General features: G+C 30.7%; 1 protein-coding gene and 1 pseudogene across 3 annotated transcripts in view; both read right to left on the reverse strand.

Annotated features, from left to right (window-relative positions):
- SEMA3D (semaphorin 3D) overlaps nucleotides 1-21,999 on the reverse strand; it is a 232,191-nt gene that overhangs the window by 13,735 nt on the left and 196,457 nt on the right. For all 3 annotated transcript variants that reach the window (XM_074268536.1, XM_074268537.1, XM_074268538.1), the window contains 6 exons: nucleotides 16,767-16,989; nucleotides 14,864-14,952; nucleotides 13,141-13,182; nucleotides 11,588-11,745; nucleotides 8,293-8,357; nucleotides 1,423-1,562 (listed from right to left, as the gene is read on the reverse strand). In XM_074268536.1, coding sequence (XP_074124637.1) covers nucleotides 1,423-1,562; nucleotides 8,293-8,357; nucleotides 11,588-11,745; nucleotides 13,141-13,182; nucleotides 14,864-14,952; nucleotides 16,767-16,989 — 717 coding nt within the window. The remainder of the gene's footprint in view (nucleotides 1-1,422; nucleotides 1,563-8,292; nucleotides 8,358-11,587; nucleotides 11,746-13,140; nucleotides 13,183-14,863; nucleotides 14,953-16,766; nucleotides 16,990-21,999) is intronic.
- Nucleotides 6,685-7,954, reverse strand: LOC141543395 (protein-L-isoaspartate O-methyltransferase domain-containing protein 2 pseudogene; annotated as a pseudogene).

The raw sequence follows: 21,999 nt of genomic DNA on the forward strand, positions 1-21,999 counted from the left end.
AACAAAGAGAATAACTCTTTAAGTCAAGAGTAAGACAGGAGTGCATTCTAAGAATAGGGAATGACTAGTTGGAAAATTCAGAGTAGAAGATATAGTGCCATGTATGAGAAATGAGGTCAGTTTTCTGCCAAGTTTGGTGGAAGAATAACTGCACAGTTGAAAAGTACAATTGGACCAGCTTTTATAGACCCTTAAATTCTAATTAGTAAGTATTTGGCTTAGTAAGAAAGTAATATTGTCAAATCTACTTTGATTGAAAATTAATTTGGCACAAGTATGTAAGATGGACTAAAATCATGGGATACTTCAGATTGGGAGGCTAATTGAGGCTGATGCCACAAATTGGGGAAGAAGTGATGAAAGCTTAATACTAGCTATATGAATAAAGAGAGGGTGTCAGATGCAAAAGATTTTGTGAAAATAGAAATGGCAAGATTTGGCTACTGATGGATTATATAGAGTGAGGGAGAATGGGGAGAAGTCTATAATAATGCTGAGTTAATGATCCAGACATACTGAAGGTGAGGATTTTGGGGAAAAGATAAATAGTTTGGTTTTAAATATATCGAATTGGAGATATATGTCTGTTGCTATTTAGGCATCCTTCAAAGTGAACATTCCAAAGATCTCTTTGTTAAGGAAACCTCACAAAATTCTATGCTATACTTCAGTGACAGGTAAGTTCAAAAACGAGGAGATAAAGGAAACAAAAATCATGTTCATTTTGCTTGCAATTATGTTAATTTCTTCTAACAATATAAATATCAGAGTGTATATATACATATCTATATCTCTATCTATATATCTCTATTTATATCTATATCTATATCTATATCACATGTAGACCAATTTTGTTATTTTGATTTGGGAGGGGAGAGAAGGGAGAGAAATGGGATAGGATGGATTATAATGATTACTATTTTATCAAGAGTGAATGTTTCTAGTCATTTTATACTTTATGCTTTTTTTCCTACAATCCAAAACTATCTAAGTTAAGGACAAACTAATTTTATGGTCCATTAGCATTTAAAAAACTAACAAGTAAAAAAAAAAACATACAAAACACTTCACGTTTATATTTTTGGCTTCCAAAACAGAGAGACTGCCCTGAAGAATCTATGACAATGAGAAAGGACAAAAGATTTTCTATGAATTTTTTTATATTCAAAATTCATCTATTCTTGAAAGTATTCAATCAAAATAATGAAATAAGCCCATTTTAATTTTGAAAGCAATATAACATTTTCATTAGTCATAAAATGAGTTTTGCTTTACATTAAGTGAAATTATAATACCATGTGATGCTAAAAGCAACATATTTCCTATATATCAATAATGACTCTCTTGAAGTTGTTTTAATTATTCTGATAATATTTTGCTCAGGATGAATATTTCTTTCCTTGCTTGGTGACTATAACTTACCTCCTCTCGAAGCTCTTCTCCAGATCTCTGGATATACCACTTAATAGAGGCTTGCTGGGATTTAGGAATACATTCCAGAAAAGTTGAATTAAATTCAATGCCAAAAATCACCTTTTCATCAGCAGTTTCATGACTAATGCCTGGAAAGCAAACATGGTATAAGAGATTAACCTCGACCTGATTTTTAAAGCAATAGGAAAATGGACTGATTTAGAACAGATGCCGTGAGGGTAAGAATCATAATATATTATTGAAGAAAAGGGAACCTCAAATTTTGCTTAATATCAACTCTCAAATAACTTTTTTTAAAAATTCTAGGTCAATGTTTCCACACAATTTATTTTTATGAAGTTCTTAAGATATGTAAAATAAAATACTGTCAATAATATTATAGAGAAAAACCATGGTGAAAGACTTTAAAATTCTTATTGATGCACTGATAAATCACATGCAAAAATAAATGAAGATGAAACATTACCAATGATGAATTTAAAATGTAATATACACATTTTTAGACATGGTTAAGGTGGATTTTTTTTTTGCTGAACTATATAGACATTTATTTAAGAATTTTTTAATTGACTCAAGGGCATAGGGCTGTAGTGGGAGAGGGAAAATTCAATAAAAAGCAATTCTTGTTATCTGAAAACTTAAAAAGTATTATTTTTTCAAAAATTTATCAAAACAGAAAACTTGAAAATAAATTTTGTTCTCTGAGCAAAGGAAAACTTAAGCAAATAAAAAATTCTCTTCCCTGAGTTAGGTAAAACTTAAAAAAATAAAAACCTTTATTATTTTCAACCAAAATGAACAAAAAGGAAAATAACTTATGCCAGTAAGTAGCCTTTTAGCACTCTAGTCAGGCCTGAGAGAATAATATCAACAGCTAATTTTATATAAACCTTTTATGTGCATAACAATTTGAAGACATAAACACTATTATCAATTTTTTTTACAGGTGAGGAAATGAGAGAGACAAATGTTAATTGATCTGCCCTACATTAATCAGATAATAAGTGTTCAAACCCACATTTGAATCCAGGTCTTTTTGACTCCGGGTCCCACACTATAACACCTAGCTGAAAATATGTCAGTGTAATTTAATGATAAAAGCTATCAAAAATTAATAGTTTTTACAACTTAAAGATATGTAAAAATTAATACAGTGCTTTCCTAGCAGAAATTTTATTATTAGATAGAAATATGTAGAATCACATGTGTTCCAATACTCAGAAAATGGGCTGTAATCTTGTTATACATCATTTTATTTTAATTTTAGTAAGAAAAAATGTGATGGAAGTATTCTTTAAGATTATATGTCCTAAGTGCATGTGTGTGAAGTATTTTATACCTAACTTTCTGAGGGGTGTATAAGACACCTTATTCTCTTAAATCAATTGTACCATCTGTAATACATTCATTCTCAACTAACCAAAGCTTGTGTCCCATGTGTGATCTCAAAACTAGAGCTCACATCTGATCAAATAGAAATTGACTGCTGCTAGGCCAGATGGACCTGAATATGTACATATACTTTTTTGAATAAAATTTTCAGATGCCTATTCAGCAAAGTAGACTAGTTGGAATAGTAGGCAAAAGACTAAGGAATAAGAATGTGCAAGAACATTTAGAAAACAGAATTATTAAGAAGTCCTCATGCATATATAAATATCCATTGGGTTATTTCTTGCATTGGGTATCTTTTTTTCATCAATTGTTTTCAAAGAGAATTTTCAAGCCTATGATATGTAATAATAAATCACTCCTTTTCCAGCAACTAATGTATGACTTCTATTTGAAAGCTAGTATGGCAGTAAACAAAATATCATATTCTATATTTTCTACAGTTAAAAATTGTTTCTTTAGTCTCGATGCAATTTAAGATGAAAAAGAGAAAGATCATCAAAAACATGAGGACACTTACAGTAATCACTGATGCCTTCTGGAAATGGGGTGTTATATAACCAAAAGGATTATACTAATTATGATGAAGCAAATAAATATTCTAATAATCTGCTTTGGTTGTTATATAACAGACTCAAAGATGCAAAGGAAAGATTAAATCAAATTTATTTCATAAACTCATTCAAATTAATGGAAAATTTTGTAAGAGAAAAATTCTATAAGACCAATTGTTTGCCTGAAATGATCAATTGCTTGACTGAATTCCCTTTGTTAATTCAGTTAATGTAATAGGTATTGTAGTTTATACCCTCATTTTGATTTAAGGATAATCCAGAATTTAATTCTGTTCTTAATTACATTTTCCATACTATATCTGTATCTTACATATAGAGATGGAATATCTGATTTCTTCCTAGTTTATGATGGTATAAAATTGCATTTAATATTAAACTAGGATAAATTATAGATTAATATACTTAATTTAATTTAAAAGTAATTTCAAGTGAACTTTTTTGTTTCTAACATATGAAAAAAATATTTTGCTGTGCAAAATGCTTAAATAATTTCCCTTTAAAGAAACTATATAATCACTATTTTTTATTTTAAAATGTTTCTTGGGAACTCTTGATAAACTAAGTTGCAATTATAAATTATGAATGGCATTTCTCCCTCAAGTTATTGTTTTGTCCCGACTCCTACACATGTATTACCTTCTAGAAAGTGCTGTCTTCATTCTGTTTCTATTTCTTCACCAAGAAGTTACCCTTTCATTCTACTGCAGTCCTGCTTCCCTCCCTACCATTTTACAGTAATTGTTCTCTCCAAATTTACCAATGATATTTGAATCATTTCATTCAATCCTCATTCTTCTCGATTTATCTGTTGTTTTGCACTCTACTCATCATTGCTTCTTTCCTGAGACAGTCTTTTCCATTGGATCCCATTTTTTGTACATAACAGGGACAACTGTTCTTCTTTTTCTTAAGGATCAAACTCAGATGCCACAATTTTCATGAAGCATTATCTGATTCTCTTGGCTAGAAATTATCATTCCTTCTTCTAAATTCATATGCCACTGCACTGAATCTTTTTCTATTCATTTAATCATATTTAGCAAGAAACACAATTATCTATATACATGTCTCATAAAATATTAAATTATAAACTCTTTCAAAATAGAAACTATTTTATCATTTTCATGTCTGTATATACTCAGTACCTAGCAGAAATTATATATAAAAATTTTAATATTTGGTACATGAATTATATTCATCTTGTGACATCTTTTGGATTTTTAACTTTTCTCTCTGACTAAATAGTCTTACACAGTTGAAGTATTTGTCAGAAGCATATGTATACATGTGAGTTTAGAACTGAATTATGATAATATTCTTACTCCTTGAAAGTAGGAACTAAAAGCACTGAAAACACTGCTGGAAGTATTGTGCATATCATACATGTTTGAAAAATGTCTACTAAATGATGAGTCAAGACCTCTTAGGGCTTTTGAAGCTATGTTATTAAGATTTTTTTCTAAGATTTGTTTCTTCTATACTTTTGATTTCTCAAAGTCTGCTCAGTTCTGTTAGTTTGGAGAACATGTAATTATGTCTAACAATAAAATTTCATATCTTTTAAGTGCAAATTGGCACAGTATAGGAAAAGCTGATAAAGAAAAACAATTTTAAAGAATACAGATCCGATAAAAAGTGATAACTAAATGATTATTTACTTTGCAAAGTAATTCATGGAATTTCTTTTTCTTTTTTTTTTTTATTTAGCTAAACAGATTTTAATTTGTGGTGAAAAAATTGTTAGTACAGAGACTAAAGATCTATTGAGTAACTTTAGAAAATTAGCTACATCAACAGAGATCAGTTAGATAGCACAGAGACACTTGAATTTACCCTGAAATTTCAAAGAGCTACATAATATTTAAGACACAATTGATGTGAATTGTGTGTTTAAATCTTAGACACTTTGAGAATTTGCATTTGCTGTGTGTATCTTAGGATAGTTATACCTTTTGGGACACGTAAAGATAACATCAAAGGAAGCAAAAATGAACAAATATACTTTGGATCAAGCAATCTAATTCCACTGTATCTCAAAAGTAGTCTTAAGATAATTAAAAGGTTTTTTCAGTCAGATTATCTTGAAGATTAGACCATTTTCTTCACTAGTTTAGAAAGACTGAGAACTCTTTCCCCCTTTTACTTTTACACTCTTCATAATCTGGGAAAAGTATAATTTACAATTCACTGCAAGTTAAATTCATCTAACAACTAAAATTTTAAAGATCCATTTTTAAAGAAAAATTATTTTTTAAAAAAGTCTAGTTTTGTTGGAACTATAAAAGGTAAATCTCATTACTCTAATCTAGTTACAGAAAAATACTAAACTGAGGTCAAGAAAGCAGGGATTGTCTACAGGCAACATTGCCACTAATTATGTTCTGAGATTTTCATCTTCTATACATTCTGAGGAATTGAATAGTCAATTGCCTCACAATGATATCAGTTTCCACTCTCAGGTCAACCATCAGGGTCTGTATTGCATATTCTTAAAAAACATAAATCATGTTAACTTAAGAGATAAAGAATTTGAGACATCTCTCAAAATAGCCTTTTAGGAATTTCTAACACTATACTTGACAAAGTTTTTAGAACTTAGATTGTAAACTGTTCAGACAAGAATCCACAAAGGATTTCACCTACATATGATCCCCACTATGTATAAACAAAGTTGGGAACTTTGACGTATTTCTGATTTGCTTTTTCTAATTAACATCACTATCTCTTTAGAAAATTTACAATCTGCAAACTCACAAAAAGTTATCTATTTACTTATTTATAATCTAGTTAAACAGGCTTCTAACAATATTTTCCAATCTAGTAAACCATATGAGGAGTCAAACTCAGTGCCAGTGATTAAAGGCAGATACCACTTAAATTCAGAATTCAAACCTGGATATTTAGAGTATTGCCCCCAGATGTGATTTTGTGTACTTGTAAAATTTGTGCTTTAGGTGGGGGTTTTGGAAGAAGCAAAATAATCTGAATCAGCAATTTTCATTTTAATTATACAATATATACTATTTTATGCAACTCTGTTGCAGAGTAGTCTTTAGGGTACTGCCTAGAAACTTTAAAAATGGAATTTAATTTTAAACCATGGCTGGAAGACAACAGTCTTTTTGAGGTGATTTTCTTTCCCCTCAAAGGAATAAATATGTTTCTAGGCAGTTTGCATTTACCAGGTCACTTTTTTTTTTTTTAAAGGAAATCCTGCTATAAGATTAAAAGAAAATTAGCACACCACCAGGAAACTAGGAGGAAAAAATGAGGATGTTTTAAGTATACAGCAGCCACATTCTCCAGCCAATCTATGCCAGGGGTGACCATGTTAACAGTTAGTCATATACATGTTGTCAGGCCCTCACCACTTCCCCCCTTATGTATCTTTTTCTTAATATAAATAGAAGACTTATTTTTCTCTGTAATAAAGCAGGTAATATTTCAAAGGATCAGGCAGGGGTAGACTCAAGACTTTTTCTCTCAGAAACTTTACAGGAGGATCTGGCTTCATTTCAGGCACATTCTTTTCCACCTCTTCCCTCCTTTTTTCTTCCACATCCTCACAATTGTTGTTATCATCAGAAGGGTTGGAAATACGACTGACAAAGACTTCTTTGTCCAAGAAGACAATAGTTTCCATTCGACAATGGCGAACTCACCTTCGCTTAAATCTGGGAGGATTTTTCAGTCCATTTTCACTTTTGCTCATTGTTTCTTGATGAATTATCTTTTTAATAGTTCCTTGGATTGCAATTCAAGCTAAATCTTGGAGGCTACGAACAGCCAATGGAGGCAATTGCACAAGTCTTGACTTTCCTGAATCTGAATGACTGGGTTGGATCAGAGGAGCAAAAGAAACAACCAAAATCTTTTTGGTTTCCCAAGCAGAAGGACCTGTTCGAGTTATTTTAGTCAGCTTTTCTTCTAATGGCATGACAAGAATTCCCCCAACTTTAAGTAAACTCTTCATGTAATTTTCATGTTCTTTTTGAACTCCAGCACCACAATAAACCCGATCATATTGAGTACAATCTGGAGAAATCTCCAGACAGTTGCCCGTAACAAAGGAAGGTTCACAGAATTCAAACTTGTCAAAGTTATCACTTGTTCTGATGAAAAAGTCCAGTTTCTGCTTGGCATACTCTATCATATCTAAATGAAGTCCTACCCCATGATTTACACCAAAAGGACCTAAAATGAGTCCAACCATAGAACTGAGATAACCAATGCCACTACCCAGATTCAAGAATGAAAGTCCAGGTTGTAGATCCAGAGCTTCCATCACTTCTGAATATATGCATGGGGCAGAAAGATGAATATTGCCATGTTTCTAGGCTAAATCTTTATAGGCATTATCTTTAAATTCTTCAAGATAGTAGTCTGAACGGTCAATAGCTCGGAAGGCTTGCTCTACCAGCTCTGTATATTGTGCTTCTTTCAAGTTATTTATTAGCTCATCATTGTCTTCTCCGGCACTGACAGCACCTCCCATTTTCAAGGATAATGCTTAGGAAGAGCTGGGGCCTCTGGCGGAGATAGGGCCTGTGCTGGGCTGAGGTCTGGAGGTCCTCGGGTTCGAATTTCTTTTTCTTAGAGTAAGTTATGCTTATAAATACATTGTATTTTAGAAGATAATTTAGCTCTTTATCTAAAATCTTTGTGTATTTAGCTCTATGAGTGCAATTCATGTAAGATTTGACCCCCAACAAGTTAAAAGTGGTATTTTTTTTTAGGAACATACTTTCTGTAAAAGAGATTACTTCACAGTATTTATTCTATGCTTCAGAATAAAAATGAATAGAAAAAACATGTCTACTTTTTAAAGAGAGAAAACTACAATAAACTTAACTGAATAAATGAACAAAATGAATAAATATAAGAAACTTACTGTCTTCTATGTCCCAGCACTGAGTGATGGGGTCTCCATATTTTACATCTTGTCGCCTAGCTCGCCTATGGAAAGTGAATTAAAATATTTTTTTAAAAGTCAGCAATAGCTAATTGGACTAGAACACAACCATGTCTGATGTGGAAGAGATAGAAATGTAAAGCAGGGCTGCTGCCACCTGTTAAAACTTGAACAGAGATAGACATTCATCTCAGAAAAAGAGTGCTTTCATTTTTAAATACAAACAAATACAAAATAGTGTTCCATATCATTTTCACATGCTTCCTTGCCCTTTTCTTTGGCTACCTAGTTTATGTCAGTTTTGAATATAAAGGTAACTATATTATAAAACAGTTACAAGAAAACAAATCTGTCTCCCTGAATTCTCATGGAATTGTGTGTTTAAGATAAGCTCTGAACAAAAGGGATTCTTTGAGAGCATTAGTTTTGACTGAACATTATATTAATATACCCAATAATCTCATTTCTTCTTCTGAATTGGATTTGATAATTAATATTTTGATAATATTAATATGATAATAAATGAAGAGAGGGGATAAGTACCTATCTAAATATATTTTAAGCAAATGGAAGCAGATTTTTTTCACTTCTTTTGGCTATTTAATTTTCTTAGACTATAGTAGCAGCAGCAACAACAGTAGTAGAAGTAGTAATAGTAGGAGGAGAAGGAGGAAAAGCAGGCAGATGGAAAGAAAGGAAGACTAGTAATGAAAATAATAATTACTAGTTTGCACACTGGATAGAATATTGTGTTTGAATCACGAAAAATCTGGGTTCAAATCCCATATCAGATATTTAATAAATTTAATAAATGCTGAATAAATCATTTAATCTCTCTAAGCTTCAAGTTCCTCATCTGTAAAATGGGAGCAATAAAAGTATCTACTTCATTTGGGAATCAAATAAGATGATATATACAAAGAACTTTTCAAGCTTGTATAAAAATGCTAGGGTATTAGTAGTAAGAAGCAACTAGGTTACAGAGTGGATACAGTACTGGACCTTAAATCAAGGACACCTGAGATCAAATCTGGCCTGAGACATTTACATAGCTAGGTGACTCTGGATAAGCCATATAACCTGTATTTGTCTCAGTTTCCTTGACAGTAAAATGGGGATAATAATAATACATATCTCTGGAGGTTGTGGTAGAATCAAAATGAAACACTTTTTGTTATGCTAAGGATGGTATCTAGCACATAATTAAGTCTACATAAATGTTTACTTACATTCCTCCCTTCTCTAGTAGTAGTAGTATTAATAATTTTTATGTACTGCTTCAGAACAAGGTGGCTTATTTTTTTTGAACTTTATAACTGTTCTGTGAAATAAAAAGATGAGGAAACTCAGGCTTAAAAGTGTTAAATAATTTATATGGTCACCCAGACATCAGTGTCAGAGGCAAGATTTTAAACCCAGGTTTACCTGATTCCAAACTCAGAACTCTGCCCTGAGATCATTTCTCTCAATTGCCATGATTCAATTTTCATCAAAATCCTGTATCCTTCAAAAGAATGACATTGATTGGATTATAATTCTTGGGCAAGATTCAAACATTTCATCATTTGCTTATTATAAACATGATGTTGGGAAGATAAAAAAATCATAATGGAATAATACAGTTTTAGGGAGGGAAAAACATCATGGACTTGTCAAAGTGCATAAAGTCAAGAATGTTTCTGAACCTTGCCTTTTGTAAGGTAAGATCAGTTCCCCATTCATTACTGAGCAGCTAAAGAGCATTCTTGTGTGCATATATTCCCCAATTAATCATAACAAATTTTATTTACATAAATATTTTCATCTCTTAACTGAAATCACTACTCAGACTCATTGTATTTGCACATTTAAGATCAAAGATTAAATGGTGTTTATTAACCATCCCTTAAGGATTTTGCTTTTGTCGTCTGTTACTATTGATTTGTTGCTACCCAGGAAAACAGGGACAAATGATGGTAATCCCAATCTTCAATGTACAGCAAAAATAAATCAATAATTGATTGAATATCATAATCAATTCCTACAAAATTTACCCACAAAATAGCTCCTGCACATGACTTTCAGGTCATTTAAAAATTTATACAGATTAACTAAATTGATTTCTTTTAAATTGGACTCTGCTTTTTCCTTAAGCAAAAAAATTAACTTTTTTTTTTTCCCTGAGTGTGCCGGCAATACACTTGTAATCTAAGATACTAAGGAGGCTGGTTCTGGCCAATCTCTTGAGCTCAAGAAGGTATAGGATATTTGCACTGACTTGAGCATCAATATGATGAAAGCCAAAGAGTGTGGAAGGGTGCTTCCATGTTGCTCAGAGAAGAGCAGACTTCCCCAAGTAGGAAAGGGTAGCGTTGACACTTTTCAAATTAATTAGTGGAGTGATTGGATCTATGAATGGAACTTGCTTTTTTATAGCTTGGTCAAGATGGAAAGAACCATGAAAAAAGTAAAGAAAAAAGGAAGGAAGGAAGAAAAGGAGAGAGAGAAATAGATTTTCTAAATAGATTGAGGGTTTCTGGAATAGTCAATAAAGAGACAAATAAATTAATTAATTGATTAATTTTCAAAGACAAATTCAATAACACAAATCAAAAGTTATTTGATAACATTATCTATAGGTTCAAAAGAGAGTTTTAAATATTTAGTCTTGGAATGTAAATGATTATTGTTTTATGTTATCTCATGAATACAAACCTGTATATTTACATGTACATGCACAAATATATATATATATATATATATATATATATATATATATATATATATATATATACTATTTGTAAAGATGCCAATATTTATAAAATTTTTATGAATACACATAATGCATGTATTAATAAATATGCCAAAAGAAACAGTATTTCCATTGTTAGCTATATAGTGAAAAAAAGTAAACAAAAAGTAGAACTATCAACTATTTTGTTGCAGGGTAAATTTACATGTCACTACATTAAAGTACCCTACATTAAAATTGCTACCCCATTTAAAGTAAAAACCTAAAAGAGTGTATATGTAATATATATATATATATATATATATATATATATATATATATATATATATATATATATGTATATACACACACCTATATATAATATATATATTTATATATAATGTGAAAATAGATCTGTTTATGTAGATATAGATTTCTATTTTAAATGAATTACTAATGTATGCTATACTTTACCTATATTTGCTTTCAAAGAAACTAAGCCCGGAATTTTGGAAGGTGCTCCTCATGAACAGGGAGTTTAAATGAACCTTTTAAATCGCTTACCTTTTGGAAGTTGGTGCATATCGAGAACATGCATTTCCATCCCAAGCACAGTAGGGATCTCTGGCAAGGCAACAGTCTGCACAGGCCTTCCCATACGTATCACATCTGTGCAGAGAGAGCTGAACCAATCCATCTCGGGAACCAATGTACAATTGTTGCTGCAAATCAGGCAAAGCAAATGAATTAGAAGCATCTTTCAGGCCATTCTTAAGAATTTTCCTTTTCCTCTTCAAATACCACACTCATTGGCCTAAACATAGCTCTGGTTCATAGGGCTTCCTGCCCATTATAAAATACTTGTGAAGAAACACAAGGAAGAGTGAAAAAAACAGTCAATCACTTTCAACTCTGGCAGACCTAATGGTTGGCAAGATGTCTATGGCAGTACAGGGACAGCATTCTGTAGAGCTAATGTAACATTGGCAGAAATTTAAGAAGGTCAAAAACCATCTGCTAGACTGGAGGAATTAAGATGTCAAATTCTTCCTTGATAGTTGAAAATGTACATTGGTAGGTTATATCAAGTGCAAATGTCACAGGCAAATCTGATGATGAGAAGGATCTTACATGGTTGCTTCTATGTAAAAGGATCACAAAGACCTTTATAAACTTTGCCCATGGAATTAACAAATCATTTCATTAGCTATTGATATTTCTTAGGTATTGTGTGATAAGAGGATTTCAAGAGTTCTTGACTAAGGCTGAAGAATATCAGATAAAAATGGAAAACTCCAAGGAAGTAGAGGAATCTGAGCAAAAAAAAAAAATCTTGCTTTGGCTTCTATGAATTGTGAAAGTTAAAAAAATTTATTCTTTATAAACATAGAATGCTTTAGTAATGGCATATCCATTACATTTGCATTATTAAACTACCATAAGAGGATGATGTTTAATTGCCATACATAATTAGCCATTTATAGGCAAATTGGAGTAATGATCTTCTTGATTGAGAGGGAACAGTTTTCCCCTTCTGAGATGATCTCAAAGTAAGAAAGTGGAGAAATAATCAATGTGTGACATTACTAGATTCATTTATTTTCGACCAGCTAGTATACATCAGAATCATTCTGACTCTGACTGTAGAGTTATGATAATTTAAGAGATGAGAATAAGAATAATTAAAAAACATTTGGCCTCATTTACATTCTAGAGTATCTAGAGTAACAGTATAGAGAAGTAAGCAGTAAGTACTGGGTTTCAAAGATCATAAAATCTCTGTGGAGTCAAATCATTGTCACTGACCCTTACAAAGGCTAGTGGGACCATGAAGACTTTTCAAGGCTTCCATTTCAAGAGCAACTAAGAGAGGAACTTTTCTTTTTTTTTCATATTTGTAAAATGTGGAATTTTTATTAACTTTGGGGTAAATGATGGTTCATAATTAGATAAAAGAGAACCTTGTTCATCACTTTTAATTGTACTGATTTTTACACTCATTTAATTAAACCGATATTTATTGCCTACTATGTGAAAAGGCATCTCAATAATTCAAAGACTCAGTCTTTGCTTAGAAAATACCTTCTCACTCTCAATAAAATAAAAATAGAACTTACTTGTTTCAAAGATATCTCCATATTCAATATCGATGATGGATTCTGAAAAAAGAAGGTAGGGATGGATGAAGATTTTACATTTATTTTTCCACCCACTTATAGCTAATCAATATATCAAATATCTATCAATTAATAGATTAAACTTCGAAGTCCAATTAATCCATTAACGTGAAAAAGTATTGACTGGTTAAATGTTTCAGGGATTTTTCAGCCCTTCATATGTATGGATGCATGCATGTATATATATATACACATATATATATATATGCACACACATATATATATATGTATATATGCATATATATGTACATATTGCTATTAGTATGATTTTTTAAAATCCTGTAAGTAAAATTCTTTTACTATGATCACATAAGAAAAAAATCTAGCTTTATAAAAATTTTTAAAATTCACTTTCTTGAATAATATTTTTCTTCTCTAAATCTACTTTCCTTAACTGTTCTTCACATATCTTAAAGCTGTATAAAGAAATATCCTCATAATTACTTATTATTACCTACCAAGCTTTTCAAATTTGGCCACTTTATTATATTTCATTTCCTATAGGTCTCCTTTAGCAAATGGTCATAACTGAAATTTATGACCTCTTAGGAACTGCTTAAGGATTTTTATTTTGTTTTGTTTTTTTGATTGAAGTAAGATAACAAGTCTAAGACATTAGCTTTTTCACCACTTTTACTACCAAAACATAAAATTGATTGTTTAGAACTCATGTTAATTAATTTATGCCTTTCATAGAAGAGCGTTTGGCCTTTTCTTTTAATATAGGTTTATGTGGAAAAAATACATTCTCCAAAAGTACTATATGAGTTCAAAGAAGAATAGCAAGCAAATTTAGATTTTAAAAGAACAGTATATTTCTAAAGATTTGTTCTTATGTAGTCCCTCAGTATAAGAAAAGTAGATAAATCTCCTTTTAATCTTTTCTTATTAGAAAAAATAAATTAAAATTTAGGTGGCACTAACAATAACACAGACACAATTTAAAATTGGTTTTTAAGATTCAATTTCATTAAATGAGTAAGGGTCAACAATACTGAAATTATGAAATTCCTAAAGATACAGGGCAACTTGTTGTATTTTGAAAAATAAGTGAAGTATATATTAATGCTATTATAACTTAGTTTTCACATGACATGCAATATATGTACACACATCCATCTGTATGTGTGTGTAAGACAGACAGACAAGAGTAAAGCCTAGAAGGGCCTTGTGTTCTATAGTCCAGAGGGAACAAAGAGTCTGACATGATTTAGAACAACATGTGTGTACATATATTTGTGAATAAACACACATATATCATTTATTATTAGAAATTTCATATATATGTAAATATTTTCTGGGAAGAAAGGAGTGAATAATTTACAAACTATCTTATAGGAGATACCATTTTAATTAGGAAAACCAAAAAAGTAAAATTTATAATTTAGAAGAGCATCCGGAAAGTTGTAGAGATTATAGGTTTTAATTTGACATGACCCTCTTGTATTTGACTATCTTCTCAAAGAATGCAGTAAAGAGAGGCATTCTGAGAAGCTCCTGATTCAGTGAAATATCACAGAGAAAGAACAGTACTTTTCTAAGTATTAATTGTAATTGCCTCCCATGGATTTTCTTTGGAGGTTTCAGAGTCACCCTCTAGTTGGGAGGGTAAGAATAGCGAATACATGACATTATCTATAGGTATTATGAATTTGGATCTTACCTTGAATACCTGCAACTCCTCTAGAACTACCTCTTCCATATCCCATTTTTCCTTTGCAATGCTGACAACTTTTAGTATTGTTCCAATATCTAAAACAAAATGTATCAATTATGAACCTTCATTTTTTAATCTTCTATCTTAATTATTAACATATTTCTAAGACTTTCTACTGCTTATATGACTTTTCTTTAAATATCTTGAAAGAATTCAGACAAAAATAAATAGAATATATGAAAAATGATGTATATAAAACTTTTTCCTGCCAAGGTATTATAAGTTTTCTGTTGTTCCCAAAAATAATACACACATGTAGGGAATGTTGAAAGACTTGGCATTTTTTAGTGTTCTTGACAATATGATCATACATATGATATTTGAGAAACTTGAACTTTTCTCATATACACCATAAAGGATAGAACACAGGACAATACCTCTCAGGTTATATTCATTAATGGGACAACCAAGTAGGAATTGATAAAAGTCTTTAACATGCAATTTTCATTATTCATTCTTTTCAAAGGCAAAATTCAGGATTCTTTCATTATAATCTAAATCATTATCTTTGCACATAAATGAAATGACAATTATGCAAACAAAAAGGAAAACAGATCATAGGTTTGGAGCCAGAAGGTTAGAAAGAGGCCATCTGTTCCAAACTTTTCATTTTCAGATGAGGAAATTGAGGCATAGAAAGCTTAAATGATTTGTCTAAGCTCACATGGATAAGAAACATCAAAGTTGGATTTTGAACCTTGGTCATTTCAGGCCAAATCCAACACTCAATCTACTGTATCATTATGTCTTCTCATTGAATTAGAAATTCTTTTTGGAGGTGGGAGAAAGCACAACTACAATTCACTTAAGCTATGTGCATTTTCTGTTGCTAGGAAAAGAAATGCATTTCCCCTCACCTAAAACTATTGAGTTTACTCTGCTAAAAAACAATGAAGATAAGAATAAAAGGAATGTTTTATCTTTGAAACCATTTCAACTATAATGTACATATAACTTCTTAACAATTCCATATGTTTTCTCTTTCAGGAAGACAACAAAAGGGTATATTGACAAATAAACTGTGCTAATCATATACTATAGCTATACTATAATGACCTTGACCTGGGCAAACTTTTTTTTAGTTTTATTATATTTTAATGAAGTTGGTCAAAGGATTTTTGAAATATTGTCTTATATCTCTTTCATAAACATAAATACAAGGATATGTATTTAACATAATACCTTTCCTATTACTATAAATATCTGTTAAAACTATATAGCTCCATCTGGTGGTTCTAGAACATTTTGGACATAAAGGGTCAAGACGTTTTTATGCAACACAATTTGGTTTCTTTTGTTCATTTAAATTCAAACGGGAAAATTTATGTACTTTTCCATATAGCTATCCTGAAATGTCATTTTTAGAAAACATTCTAATTAATCTATACCTTCTCTAATTTTATTTCTACGTTTTTTCTTTAATTTTTCTGAAACAAAATCTATTCACTTGGCATTTACTGATGTGTTAGAAGTAGTGCTTCAACTCTATTCTATTGTCATATTCAACCTTATAATACACACTTTTATGGACCAATATTTGAATTCTCTAAGCTCATAAACATCCAGTAAATAGGCAACATTTCTAGTATATACATCATACTTTCTTTATCTCTTTCTAACTACTAATTATCAGAAGATACACATTGAAGATTTGAGGATAAAGATGTTTTTAACAATTGTTATGATATTGCCACCAAATCATACTGAATTTTTTTACACTTTTTTTGGGTCAAATAAGAAACAAGACAATGCTCATCAAAAGTATTTCTGATCAAGGAAAATCTTTCTTAATTTTTGAAAAAATGAGTTATTATCTTTTGAATACAACAAAATGAAACTTCCAATTTACCTGTTCCTAGAAACATTACATCATATTGACCATCTTCTGCAATAACATGATCCACCACAATCTGTGTCAATCTGTAATCCACATTAATTCTAGTAAAAGTAGGCCCTCCAGCCACAGGGTATACTGATTTATACATCACAGGATGCCTCTTTATAAAGCTAATAACATCATCTGGAAAATCTCTGGTTGACTTAATCGATGGATCATATGTTTTACTTGGACACTGAAAAGAAAGAGGAAAAAAGGTATTAACTTCCCTCAACAAGATATTTGACATGGTTCCAGGCAGTGAGATTAGTAAAAGCTTAACATTATCAATATGGAGTCAAGAGAAATTTGACAAAAATTCATTAGGAATGCTAAATGCGATCATAGTGAAAATTTATTATATTTATGTTTCATCCTTCAAAGGACCTTATGGATCACTCATAAGAATAATGGAATCTTTGGACTGGAAACTTGGGCTTCTATCAAATTCAATCTGTACCATCCAACCAATCCCCTCCCTCTACAATTCCACTGGCAAGTAGCTGGTTAGTTATAATTTCAGGAAAGACCTACTATTTTACTTTATAGATGAGAAAACTGAGGCTTAGCAAGGTTAATTGATTTATCCAATGTTGAAATGCCATGCTTTCATTATTATCTGACAAATAAACTAAGATGTTTAATGAAGCATCTAATCACAGGGCCACCTTTCAGCAAAATCTGGAAGCGGTCATTCCACCTCGATGATTTCTTTATCTGTCATTGTTTTATTATTACCACTCATTCAGGACACAATTCTTTGCCTCAATTCCATAGAGTTTTTATTCTGGCTAGACAAAGGTTGAAAGAAATTATAAATTAATCACTCATAAAGATGTTATTGTTGTTTCGTTATATCTAAGTTGATATAACCTCATAGACTTTGTCCATAGGGTTTTCTTCGCAAAGACAGCAAAATGGTCTGTCATTTCCTTCTCCATTTTTCTCTAATTTTTAATAGATAAGGAAACGAGACAAATAGGGGTTAAGTGACTTGCCCAGAGTCACATAGCTAATCACACAATTGTCAGAGTTCAGTACTGAATTCATATCTTTCTGTCCCCAGTCATGGTACTCTATCTACATTACACTACCAAGTTTTACCAAAGTTCATTAGCTTAGAATATTATCTTTCCTATGAGAACATTTTAATTTTGATATGAATCTCTGGAAGACCAAAAAATGGTTTCAGTTTTGGTTTGATAGAATTGTAGGCAAAATAATGTAGGAATGATGTTAGAAAAGATTTTCCTAGAATCCTAGATATCTATTATGTGGGCAATTTTTGCTTGTTTGTAAAACTGTTTGGTGAGCATATATGAAGTGAAATAAAGATCTAGGTCCCAAAGTCATTTTTTTTTACTTACATGCTTCTGTATTTGAATTTCTATATACATCCATTCATATCTATATACATATATAAATAGATGCATGAAAATATGCATATAGGGGTACAGAGATGTGAAATTTTATCAAAAAGCAACCTCATGCATGTAATGAAAAGGGATTTAATGCAGCATTTCAATGCTTTGTAACTTATTGCCAGTTTAAAAGAAAATAGAATATGTAAGAGAAGGCCAGATAACTTTATAGTAAGACAAACCTAGTTGGATTCATGTCTTACCCCTGACGTGTATTAAACTGTAGGATAATAGACAAGTAAACAATCTCTCAGTGTCCTAGGTAAGAATTTGAACTTTCAGTTCAAGACAAGTGACCTACTGACATTGGTAGAATGCATTCCAGGCCAGATAGGAAAAGTAAAGAAAAATAAAAATTAAAAAGTTACACTTAAAGCCAAATTAATTATTAATAATAAAAGCCTTGAAGTTAAAAATTACTTTGGGATATAAGTCAAATTAGTATGATTTATTTTTTTTTTAAATAAAAAAGGCAATTTAAATTGAAGGATGTCAATTAGAGACTAATCTAAAATGAAAAATATAATAGGAAAATGACTAACATTTTTATTTTATTTCTTTTAAATAAATTCATATATATTTGAAATGAAAGTTTTCCTATTAATATGAATTAAAAAATTTCAGTTGATTAGAAGAGGAAAATAGCTTTTGTTTTAATCTATGGAACTATATTTATGAAGTCATTTTTGAAATGCTCTGGATAATTATATCATGAACTAAAGAAGAAACCTTATGCTGCCCCCAAGAGGACCTAATCTGAAAAATTTCCAATTCACATTTCTGTGTCTAAGGAATTGCTTTCTTCTGAGTTTTAAAAAATTTCCTTTCAAAACTAAGTCTACACTGCCCCCTGCAGATAATAATTAGGAGAACTAAGTGGTGTTACTTTGGATAGCCTGTTACTAGGCAGGTAACAATTTAGTAAATGGCTCTTCTCTAGTTGATTAAGTCACATTTTGTCAGAAAACACTATTCTTTCAACATTTACTTTACTAAAATTAATGTACTATATCTGAAAAAAGAATAATTTAACCTGTTCTACCTCTTTAAAGGCTTATAGTAGAGTTAAAATAAAATCATTTAAATCTTTTGTAGACCTTTAAAATGTGATATAAATGCCAATGCCAATGTTATTATTCTTTTTTTTCACATGTTCCACCAATAATTATCTTTCAAGTTTATTGCTGAATTCTAATTCTCAGATAATTTTATGTCCCATAATATGTATAGCCCCAAACACTTGAAAGATTTTCACTGGATGGAATCAAAAATGAACAGATCAATATTAAAAAAAAAAAATACATTTTATTAGTATGACTTTACAAAGAAATAAAGATAAGAAAGAACTTGGGAAACTTATGTAGAAAGTTTCAATTGACTTTTTCTTCAGTTATTTTAGCCATTGGGTAAACTGAGAACTATAGTCCACATCAAAGTTAAAACATCAGACTTCTTGCTTGAAGGAGTTGGGAAGGCTTAATAAGATGACTAATTTGAAAATTGCTGAATGCTAAAAATTCTTCCATTAAATGGAGAAAGTTAATAATCTATTATCTAGCTCTGAAATATAATACAATCCCATAAAAAAAGGATGGATAAAGGTACAATAAAAATTCTATTTTCTGCCAGAAGGGAAGTTGCACCTTGTGGAAGAATCCAGTCAAAAGGGGGAGAAGCACTAAAATCTACAAGTGACACTGACTAGATGAAATCTATTTAGAAATAGATTTCATCTATTACATATATTTATACACATATGTATATGTATGTGTGTATATATATATATATATATATATATACATATATATCATATGGAGGATTCTGTTAGGCAAATAGAAGAGGTACAAAAAGAATTATATGATCTGGGCTTTTAGATTTAGGATCATCTATCATAGATTGAGAGCTGGGATAGATTGCAGAAAATTTATGTACAAAATATATATATAAAATAAAATAAAATATAAAATATATAAACATATATGTATGTGTGGGTATATATACATATTGATATATGGATATAAATGTACACATGCATACACACATATGTATCAAGGCCAAATTTGTATTATGTCTAATCAAAGTTAGTGGTTCTAAAATAAATGTATAATACCTTGAATTCATTAGCATCCATTCTGCCAAACTATGAACTACTTAGTTATGCTTAGGCAATTCAGCAAATTTCTATCTTGTACACACACATAAACATATACACGAGAACATCAGGTAGATCAAAATCAATATTCATGGTATAAGAAGCACTAGAAATGTTGTCATCCTTGATAATTTTTTTTCTTTTGGAAAGTCATGCTGCCTTTGATGTCTACTTCCAGGGTTGAGAGCTACATCTCCTTATCATAATTTATTAGGATCTTGTTTTTAAAAGCACTCTATTAGACTTATTAAAGTTTGAAATTCCTCCCTCTCCTTTACTGTTTCTGGATGTTGGCATATAGCTGAGTCTCGCAAATCAATGTTGGACAAGTACCCTATATTTAATGGATTAGATAGAAGTCAAAATGGGTACTGAACTCTGAATACAGAGTTCAATGCCAAATTACAGATTACACATTCCAGCTCAGTCAAAAGACAATTCATGATAGCTTACACTTCAGAGTGTGTAAGATGTAACCTGGTTGGCTGTCATTACTATCAAAAGAAAGGCAGAAAGCCTTTTTGTATAATATATAAAAACAAAACAAAACAAACATACTAAAACCTGCAAATTTCTTGGCCCCCATCAAATATCTAAGACAATATTTTTCAGGTACAAGCAAAAAGACACATTTACAATAATATCCTGATCTCAAAGCCACAGTCTTTCATGTAAACTTATTGTTTGAAACATTTTACTCATCAAAAAGTCTACCTCAATGAACATAAAACACTCTATGTAAAGTTCTGGATAAAATGATAGCTTCTGCTGTTCATGTCCAACAACAACAATAATTTACTATAAAAGAAACATAAAATAATGAGGAAGAGATTTGTTAGAATCTAACTGATTATTAGAAAAGATTCTGCTTTGAAAAAATACTTTCTTCAAATGTGAATTTTACTTTGAGGTATTTTACCAAAATATAGACAAGTTCTTTATTCTCTATGTCAAAATTTGGATATCTGTCCCAGTTCTTCTATTCTTTGCTTGCACTTTCACAAATGAAAGTGATTTCACAAAAATTGTCCCTTGTGTATATCTTTAACTAAATAATGCTATGTTCACTGAAACCAGTGGTATTTTTGCCTTAGTATCATATAGCAAAGATCCTTTTTTTTTTTTTGACTTGAGATTCTTTTAAATCCTCTATGAAGTAACAAATATGATGAGAAACTTTTAATAAAACAATTAAATAGCCCCAAATTAAAGAATCCAGTAATTTTACTTAATATTGAGAAGCACTTAAATATCCTCTTTTTGAAACTCTCTCTGGTATTTAAAAATGTCATATTTATATTTTTGAATAGAGCCATGCTTTTTTGTTTGGCTCTCATCTGTGTAGACATATCACACTCTACATTTCTGCCTTGTCAACCAACATATTGTGATTTCCTCCACTTCAAACCCAATGTATTTAACCAGTAATGATATAAGTTATTTATTTCTCTGAATTTTTTGTTGAAAACTGGAATAAGATTTGGGTCCCTGAAGATAGAATTGGGATATGAAAAATAGCCACAAATGTAAGTATCTTCTTGGAAATATTAAAGACAGGCAGAGGAGGATAAAAAGAAACACCACCTGTCCAGATAAACTTTGTGAATAAATGGACAAACCCCAAAGAAATAAA

The sequence above is a fragment of the Sminthopsis crassicaudata genome, chromosome 5 (genome assembly GCF_048593235.1).
Source record: "Sminthopsis crassicaudata isolate SCR6 chromosome 5, ASM4859323v1, whole genome shotgun sequence".
Lineage (NCBI taxonomy): Eukaryota > Metazoa > Chordata > Mammalia > Dasyuromorphia > Dasyuridae > Sminthopsis > Sminthopsis crassicaudata.